This window comes from Pelodiscus sinensis, chromosome 21, assembly GCF_052426305.1.
Source record: "Pelodiscus sinensis isolate ZL-2025 chromosome 21, ASM5242630v1, whole genome shotgun sequence".
Lineage (NCBI taxonomy): Eukaryota > Metazoa > Chordata > Testudines > Trionychidae > Pelodiscus > Pelodiscus sinensis.
This window is the reverse complement of record NC_143072.1, coordinates 8,383,857-8,393,867: the sequence shown is the minus strand read 5'-3', so window position 1 is coordinate 8,393,867 and position 10,011 is coordinate 8,383,857. Positions and strand designations below refer to the sequence as shown.

Here is a 10,011-nt window from a genome sequence, read left to right as displayed (position 1 = left end):
CTACTTAAATACGCCATCTAAATAGCTGACATTGTAGATAAATTTGTCTGTTTACTCTGTCCATGGGCAAGGCTAAATACCGTAAGCCATTTGCTTTGAAAATGTGTCAACATTTTATTTTCCATATCAAAGATAGTAAAGTTATGTAATCACTAGACTGGAACCTAAATTACCATAGAAATTAAGCAGAGATTTGACTTTATTTACAGTTCTGACATCAGCTTCTTCTGGAACTGTGGGTAAGACATAACCTCTCTACCTGTCTTTCCACTTGTAAAAGGAGTATGAAACTAATTCACCCATCTCAGAGAGGTACTGAGAATTAATGACAGACGATGACAGAACTTTGGTGGTTTGATAAATGAATAAAGCACTGTAGAAAAATCATGTCATCTGACTACTCCACTGCTCTCTGCTTCAAGTGATCTTTTTCCCCAAGGTAAAAAAGTTCCGTTGGTGATAATTTTTGATGTATTTACAGTCAAAAGTTCATAACCAAAATCTAGAACACATGAACATCCAAGGTTTCTTTGTCTCCACAAATATGGAAAAAATAGGTAACTGGTATAAGTAAACAAATATTCAAACGTTAACATCACAATAAAGCGAGATTTTTGAAGAATTCATTAAGAAAGGAATAATGTACATATTTTTATTTAACACAGCAATTTAGTATGGAGTAGCTAAAAGTTCTGTACATTTTATTTTTATTTATTAACAGGAAAGAGACAAATGTGTACCTGGATATCAGAATTAGCACCTAATGTATGTAGAGAAAATAAAGACTCACTACAAGCACTGATCAGGTTCTTGAACAGTCTAGGAGCAGAATCTCATCAATATACAGTAACCACTCAAAATAATTTCTTGTGATCACCTGACTCATTGCTGCAGCTCTGCAGGGAAATTTGAGTAATTAGTTACTTTTGAAACACTAGGAATGCATAGTTCAAAATGGTTAAACAGACCAATTTGAGAATTAAAAATAGGTCAAGTCACAGTTTTGGTCTGAAATTATTGCAGTGCAGATTTTAAAGCATTGGTACTTTTTAAAGCAATGGAATACAATGAAGAGGTAGGTACCCTCCCCTTGATGGACAAAAATTAATGTTGCTTATGAACAGCCCTTAGCCAAGCTAAGGAAAGTGTCTCTGAAAAGCATTAAGTATCACAGGTACACAAATAAAGACATGGCAGACTAAATTAACTGGAAGATATTGAAAATGATATATAAAATGTTTCAGTTGAATATAAAAAAAATCTGCTAATGGTTACATATTTTGTGGAGTGTATTTTGTGGAGTGTTATTTTCCACACACTGTGTACTGTATTTTGATGTCAAACTTTTGTCAAAATGGACTGTATTACCTTAATGCTTAGCTTGTTCATTTTCAATATTAACACCCCCCCCCCCCCCTAACATCCAGAATAGTGCAATTTTGTAAAAATAAATGTGCTCATCCTTGCTCACAGCAAAGGGTCATGCTCTTAGTAAAAGTAGTTTCTATAGGGTTATATGAAGCAAGCCTGGATTGTCAAAAAAGGGCCAGGGTCTAGCATATCAGTGGAAAAGGCTGAACAATACAAACTGACTGTATTAGGAAAGAGTCAGTCACTGTTGGTTGAGTATTTTAGCCATTTCCCCCAGAACTATCACCATGTGTCCCAGGTCTATGTAATTTTCCTCTCCTTCCATGACCTGCTTCAATGCTTTTTCTTCTTACAAATAAGCAACACCAGCATCTACCTGCAACCCAACAAACCACCAGTGCACTGACAAAAATGGAGAAAAATGTTAAGGTGAAAAAATATTTCCATTTTCAGATTCCAAAATCAATTATAGAAAAACTTAAAAAAAATATACTATGACAAAGTTCTGTCAAACTGCAGATCATTCTATTGCACCATCCAGCTTGTTAAAATATATTAATGGCATACACGAAGTTAATATTGAACTAAATAAAAGGTGCTAAAATGGACATTTTTATATATCATTTTGAACTAATACACAAGGTGCCATGCACAGTTCAAATATTACTTTTTTAAACCTATTTACAATACTACATATTTTTTTACACTATCTTTCATCATTACAACTATAGAATAAGACTCTGGAACACTGATACCTTTGAATTTCTGCTAGAACGCCCAGCCTTGAATTATTGAAGTAGTACTATCTTTTTCTTCTTAAATTTAAATTAAACTAATCATTTAAAAACACAAATGCATGCCTAAAAGGAAGTTTTCAGGAAAAAGTTGTCAATGGACTAGTGTTGCTTAAAAATTACATTGGCTTTGTGTAGAAAATTTAAATTCCGTTCAAAAAACCACAAAAGCCTAATAGAAATCTACTTTGACTAAAATAAATACAATTTATTACACACTAAACAAAATAATCGTACCTTTAAAAATGTACTGATTTAACTCATTTGATTTTTTAGCCTCAAACTTATTCCCCTTCCCAAGCAGCACATAGTATAGGTGTGTAAGAATTCCTTTTGAAGTTAATACTTTCCTGGTAAATTATCATCCAGCATAAACCTGAGGCTGCAATGGTGGGGGCAATTTATCATTTTCTACATTTTCAGAGTCAATAGCTGCTAAGGATTGATTTTTTGGTTTTATTTCCAATGGAAATTTTTCAACAATATCTTGGACTTCCTTAGTAATTCCATCAGTCCAATCTATGAGGTCTCTCTCTAGCTTCTTGGCTTCACTGACAATTCTTTCCTGTCTCTCATTCAATTGAGACAGGAGGTCTAAGTTTTTATACATCTGTTTAACACCTAGGCATGTATCAGACGACCAGTTTTCAGATTCTTGTTTCTTTGGAGATGTTTGGCCCGACATGTAGCGATCAAAATCCTCCTGGCTTAGATTTAAAGATTGAGCATCCAGCTTTTCGATGAAGGCCACAGCACAGCACTACATATAGAACAGAGAGAGTGTGTCACTGCAGGGTGCACGATGCAAGTCATAACCAATAACAAGTGTTCTGTTTTTTAATAGTGCTGCCATATAAATATAGTGGTTGCTGCTCTTCTGAAAAGTCTCTCAGTAAAGCCTGATATAAAAAAAAAACATAGCTCACAAAAATAAAAATAACTAACATTTTAAAAGACAGCTGAACACCACTCAGATCAGGGCATCTTGGCTATATAAAGCAATTGAATGTTGACTGAATAAGGAAACGTCATTGAAAACTATGGGGAGACTGAATTTTGGGAAAGAATGAATGAAAAGAAAGTTGACAGAAGCATGTTTAAGAGAGTTTTTATACTATGTGCATTTGTTTTAGTTATGTACTAGGGATGTAAGCGACTAGTTGACTGGTCAACTATCCGATAAGCATAGAGCAGGAGCTGGTGCTGGGGAGGTACCAGCTGGTCCCCTTCTCTCCCCTCCCCCATCATCTCCGCAGGGTTGCAGGGGAAGCAGACACATGCAGGTGACCAAGCATGAGCTGAGAATCAGCTATCCCAGCTCATGTGTGGTCCCCCCTACTGCACTTGTGCTTTTAAAATGTATAAGAGCCACTCTGGCAGCCCTTCACACATTTAAAAGGCAGACACACATCAGGGTTAGCTCCCGAGGCCGGCCAGCTCTGCAGTTCCCACCCCTTATGAACCAATCGACTAGTCAATGGAAATCCCATTGACTAGCCGATTAGCTGATAAACACCATTTAACATCCCTATTATGTACTGAGCACAGTTTCCTGCGACACTGTCCAAGACACTGTCCAAACTCTAGATATAAAAAAAACTTTTCCTGTGAGATGACAGAGAGATGTCATCATGTCACTCTGCATCCCACAGCTGCTCCCTCTGCCCTCAGCTTCCCTGCCTACTCCTGCCTTCCCTGGCACTCAAGCAGTCTGGAGCCATGTGCCCTCCCAAAGAAGGGACAGAGACATGATGCCCCCTCCCTCGCGGGGGGGTAGGCAGAGCCGAAGTGCCCTCCTCTCTCGCAGACAGCAGGAAAGAGGCGGGCTAACCACAGCTGCGGCCTGGCCCAACCCTCCCCCACCCCGGCAGCTGGAGAGAGAGAGCTGGGCTAGCCTCTGCCTGGCCCAACCCCCCGGCAGCAGGAGGAAGAGAGCGGGGCCTGCTGCAGCCTCAGCCCAGTATAACCCCCTCGGCAGCTGGAGAAAGAGAGCTGGGGCAGGCCAGGGCTGCCACGCCTCAACCTGACCATCCCTGCCGGCCAGAGCAAGAGCTGGGACTGCCTACTCCCACCCAGAGAAGGGGGTTGGCGAGTGTAGTGAGCAGTGGGCACAGAGTCCTAGTCTGTTTCTGAAAAAGGAAATTGGAGGAATTTATCAGCTTGAAGTGTTCTTCTGAGAGTATTATTTTGAATAAAACAGAAGTATTTTATATTAAGAACAATCATTTTTCTTGCAGAACAGTTACATATGTAAATTCCAGGTATCTGAATTCATTCTTTTGTTCGGACAAACACGAAGATACATGCTCGCTGTGTTCCACGGATACTCCCACAGGACTGGTCCTCCTGACTCAAATGGCAACTGTGCATGCACAAGAGCTGTATAATCAAGCCTCAAAAGATTATGAATAGCTGGTAGTCTGTCAACCCTCTCAAAATTGTTACGAGTTAATGGTTCTTCATTTGTGTTATTTCTTTAACGTCTGAACCTTGAGGTTAACAGATGTCAAGTGATTTGGTGGGATAGCTGTGTTAGTCTGGTACTGAACAAACTTAAAACACAGCAAGTAATAAGTCAAATGGTAGCTGAAACTTCACTAACAAAATGAAAGCTTGCCCAACTCTGAACAAACAGAATGGAGGGCTTAAACAGGTTAAAAGGGTTAAAGGATGTGGCTAGGAAATCAGACCATTGTTTGGGTCATCTAACTTATGGGTGGGGAGGAGGAGAAAAAAAATGAATTGACAGGGAGTGCAGAGCAATACACTGTTGTGTAAGAACAATTTCACATTATCTTGTAACTAACACTTTCTGCTTTCGTCAATATAAAAAAACATTCATCTTTGCTGGGAATACCTTAAACAGGAGATGATCATATTGTATAGAGCACCAACACGGTTACTGAACTTACCAGATTGGTAAAATAATAGCCATCCTCTCCTGTCATTAACCTGCTTGGATTACAGAAGCGGGTTATATACTGGATGTTGGACTGCAGACGGGGTGGGTTTCCCTTCAAAACAATATATATAAGTGTTGGTAAGAAGTCATCAGCAGAAGCTGGTTCATTTTTTGTTATTTTTATAGCGTTGAAGATATGTTTGCTGCATTGGGTGATGCATGCTAATTTATCACGAGGCACACGTTTTGAATCCATTTCGATAATATCTGTAAGATAAAACCCCAGATAGTTAGATCTCCATTCATTATTGGATTTATTCTCACAACAGTTCCATGAGAAAAAGAAATATTCCCGTTTTACAAAAGGGAAACTTGCCCAATATTACACAATTAGTCTGTGGTAGATCCAAAAACTGAATCCATCTTTCAAAAAGGAGGACTAGGAGTTTGTTCGATCTCAGCAGTTGACAAGTAAACAGTACAAATACTAGGATTCACATAAGAATGACAACAGATACATGCCAAGGCACTGACTCAGTATGGTACCTCAATTTTACCAGACTACTTTCATGCTCAAACTTAAGCATAGGTTTAAGTACTTTGCTGAACTGGGCCCTAAGTGTAACAAATATAAGCTGCAGAAGCAAGATTTTTCCAAAGCACTTCTGCAGAGGGGAAAATAAATAATATTGTGACGGGGGCGGTCACAGACAGACGACCCTCGGGGGTGCCTCTCAGGGTGCTGACATGGCCATTGCCACTCGCCTTCCTGCTCTCTGGGGCTCCTCACTGCCCGGTCCTGCTGGGCCAGCTCTGCTGGTCTCCCCCAGCCAAGGTCCCGAGCTGAGGTCCCTGTCCCCACCGAGAAGCAGTACAGACACCGAACCACTCCAGGTCCAAGGAGAGTGCAGTTTAGGGCCCCGCCTCCTGAGAAAGCACTCCCCAGATGGGATCAAACCCCAAAGAATTAGGTGAGCCACCTTTAACAATGAAAGGGGGAATGTGCACGCTGGTTGCCCCCCCCAGATAACAATCGCTTACACTGGGTTTTATAGAAAATAAAAATGGTTTTATGGAGTTGAAGTAGTAGGATTTAAGAAGTAATAGTGAAAGTAGACAAAGCAAAGCAGGTTACAAATGAAAAGAAACAAAACTGCTTGGCTAATTCTACACTGAAACCTCAGTACAATCTTAATCAAACTCACCCTAAAACCTCCTTTCTAGCTTCCCCTCCAAATCAGGGCTCTCTTCCACATCCTGGGGTCCCTGGCCCTTTCCTTCAAGTGCAGCCCAGCCAAAAGACCTTGGCCTCTCTTTCCTATTCCTTTTGTTACGGAGTTGAGGCCCCTCCCTACCAACCACTGCTCAGACTTAAGGACAAAAGATTGTTTAACAGTGGCTCATCTAGAAGTTGCAGGAAACACCCTCCATGTCTCCCATTCACACATTGGAAACTCACAAATTATTCCCCACTCCCTGTGTCTAATTTTACACACACAAATGATACATACAACAGAGTAAGATAAACAGAACCAGCAGATCATAACATGAAGATCGATGGGTTACATGACATAATTCACTCAAACCACCTTTGAGTTATGTATATTTATGTCCATGAGTCCAGTTCATAAAGCATTGGGATGAGGGAGCTCCGTCACAAATATTATAATTATATTTATAAATAAATAAATAAAATGAGGGACGGGGCACAGAGGGCAAAGGAGAGAGAGGCAGAGAGTAGACACTTGTTTAAAGCAGGAAATTTAGTATATGAAAAAATAGGTATTTGTACTATTTACTTTTGGAGGAGATAAACTAGTTTCTAGTTCACAAACCTGTAATTGCTTTCACTACCATATCAGAGACTTCTGGAATTTCTTCATTAACAGGAACACACAGCATTTGTGGAGTAACCCAATGTAGAGCCCTATCAAGAGAAACAAACACATATACCACTCATAGCGGTGAAGAAGTCTGAGATCAGCTGCACAGGTTAACAGTATGTAAACAGCTTCTTTAAGTGATTGTATGTGGAGCACATACAATCTGTTTGACAAGGCAAGCACTTCATCCCACTGAGCAAATTAGACCCAGAAAAACATTTCTATTATAGTATACCACAAGTGAGTGCATGATTAGTTTAAATGAAATAATTTCCATGATCTTAACAAAAAGTTATAAAAAGAATTAATCCAAAACCTTGCTTCCAGTTAATAAATTTGCACCACTCTTGCACGCATATTTCAGCCTGCTAGTTTTTTCATGAGTAGCATGGACACCACGCATGTGATTTTGGATTTTTAAGTTGATTTCTCTTTTAAGTTGAAATCCCCTTACCTGATTCTCTTTTGGACAACCAGATCCTTCTTTTCATCATCAGTTGTTTCAGGGCAGAACACGTATTTATACAATCGAGTCATGATGTATTTTTCAATCTGGTCCATTACTTTCTCAACTTTTTCTGGGGAAACTGAAAGGTAGAAACTCATGCCTCAAACACAGTAAACTAAAGCCAGTTAGACACAATTATGACTGAGTTATTTATTTCCTTTTACTGCTCAAGTCAAATGCGAGTAAAACAAAAGTTACCAATACACTGAAGAATCTAGTACTTTTCAGATATAAAGAACAAAGAACAAGACCACACTAAGGAGTGAGTATGGATGTGAAATAAGCACGTGTGTAGCTTGGTGGGCTAGTTTGCCTTTGTTATACTCTACTCCTGCTTCATTATAATCACTGCTACAGCATATTCTGCATACATTAGTTTCAGCAGTAATGCAAGTAACCTACAGGCTTGCATCCTGTAAGACACTAGCTTTGGCAACTTAGGATAAGTCTTGAAGCCTATACTATTTAAACAAACTTTGTACAGACTAACAGCCCAATGGAAAACCCAGAGTTTTGGGGAAGTTGAAAATAGAGGTTAAGTATATCTGGAGATGAAACGTGTCTGAGGTCAACACTGTTCTGTGGGGACTACAGGGAGAGAAGTTACAAAGTAATTATCATAATAGCTAGTGAGGCTAAGTGGTAACCAATCAAGAGAGGTACCAATATGTGTCCCTTGGAGTTTCATGTCACAAATCAAAATTTCTGTTTTACTTCAAAGTATTCTACTTTGATGGGAAACCAAGCAATTTCCCCGATTTCCCTAAGATTATAGTCTGAGTCATTGCTAGCCCATAAAGAGACCCACTTCATAGAAATTATTAACAATATACATAAAGCAAAACAAGCTATTCCTCAATTAATGAAGGAAGGCAATGAGTCTTGAACAAAGGTGTGGATGTTGGATTAAAAGAAGGAGTCATATTGGGGATTATTGAGATTATTTTCACTATTCGAGGATACATAAGAAAAGACTCAGACAGGTACCAAACATTGATAACAGCAATTTTTAAAAAATATTTTTGTATTTATTTTAGAGCGTATCTGTCTATCTACAAGTCTGTTTGCTTAAGAACTTGTCCTAAGTAAAATCTAGGGCCACCAAGTTTGATATACAGCTTCCTCTTCTCCTAACTTAAAGCAAGGTCAGGGTTTGGTTGTGCCAGGAAAACCAGAAGCCCCGGGAAAAGGACAGTTTTCCACAACATGCAAAAGGGGTGACTGCTGTTCTGAGGGACGCAAATATAAGAGTGGTCACTGAGGGCAATGAGCCTGCAAGAGAGACTTATCCTGCAGAGTGTCCACTAGGTGCAGGGAGTGGCCAAGCAGGGCTGAGGCTCAGCCATTGTGCCTGCCAGAACACCAAAATAAGTGGCCCCTCTGCCCCAAACCCTCTCTCCCACTCCCCGCCCTTGGCTACACCACCAGGGAAGGCCAGGGCAGGGGGGGAGAAAAAAGGCTGCTGGTGGCCAGAGGAGATTGGGGAGGGGTAAAAAGGCTCCTGGTGGCTTGGGGAAGGGGGGAGCTAGGGGTAAGAAAAAATGCCCCTCGTGGACAGAGGGCCCACGGTTCTGGAGGGAGAGAAAAGGCCCATGCTGGATGGGATGCCCCCTCCCTGAGACCCTCCTCATCTTCCAAACTTCACTCTTGTACCCCCTTTCCCCCCATCCTCCTGGACTCCCGCCTCTCATCCCCAAAGCCCTGCCATGAATCCTACCCCCCCCCCCACCCATCACCAGCCCCCTGCCCAGGCAATGCCGGGCGCGTCTGCTAGTATTTTATATATACACTTTTGATATATTTTTGGGATGTGCACTATCTAGTCCTCAAGTGAGGGGAAACAGTATTGAAGCTATCCCTACAAAGGTATGACCATTTATATCCATACTAGGGATGTAAAGGACTAGTTAACTATCTGATAAGCAAATACTAACCAAATTGGATAGTCGACAGAAAAATTGACTAGTCACTTCCCCTGCCTTGCTGCCTCTATCAGATAGAGGAGCCCCCACGAAACCCAAGGTCAGCTGGGGACTCCACGCAGCATTTCAAAGCGGCAACGCCGCACTGAGTCCGGGGTCCCAGCTCTGCTAGGACTCTTGTGCATTTTAAAGCAGAAGCACCCACGTGGAGCCCTGAGTCAGTGGGACTTCCCACTCTGCACGTGGAGTTCCAACTTTGAAATGCACAAGAGTCCTCACTGGGGCTCTTGTACATTTCTAAGGCAGAACAAGAAGTGCTAATTGACTAGTCGATAGAAATGCCATCAACTACTCGACTAGTAAATTAATCGCTATTTAACATCCCTAATCCATACTAGTGAGATGGGGTTCATTTTACACATCACCCTGTCAAAGGGTAGCATGTAGCCTGCTCACTTGCCTGTAGCTATATAGATTATTTCCCTATAGTTTTGATTGTGTGTGTTTGTGTATTATCACAAGTTACAGTTCATTTATATTGGCAGTTTGTTACACCAGGCACTTACAGGACACATCCTGTAAGCTGATCTAAGGGAAAGCTAGCATGCACTTATCTGGGACCTTTCAACCA

General features: G+C 40.8%; 1 protein-coding gene across 5 annotated transcripts in view; it reads right to left on the bottom strand.

Annotated features, from left to right (window-relative positions):
• Positions 1-638: 638 nt before the first annotated feature.
• RABGEF1 (RAB guanine nucleotide exchange factor 1) overlaps positions 639-10,011 on the bottom strand; it is a 60,915-nt gene continuing 51,542 nt past the window's right edge. For all 5 annotated transcript variants that reach the window (XM_075905079.2, XM_089772228.1, XM_075905080.2 and 2 more), the window contains 4 exons: positions 7,405-7,537; positions 6,903-6,994; positions 5,078-5,334; positions 639-2,925 (listed from right to left, as the gene is read on the bottom strand). In XM_075905079.2, the coding sequence (XP_075761194.1) occupies positions 2,527-2,925; positions 5,078-5,334; positions 6,903-6,994; positions 7,405-7,537 (881 nt within the window). In that variant the 3' untranslated portion in view covers positions 639-2,526. The remainder of the gene's footprint in view (positions 2,926-5,077; positions 5,335-6,902; positions 6,995-7,404; positions 7,538-10,011) is intronic.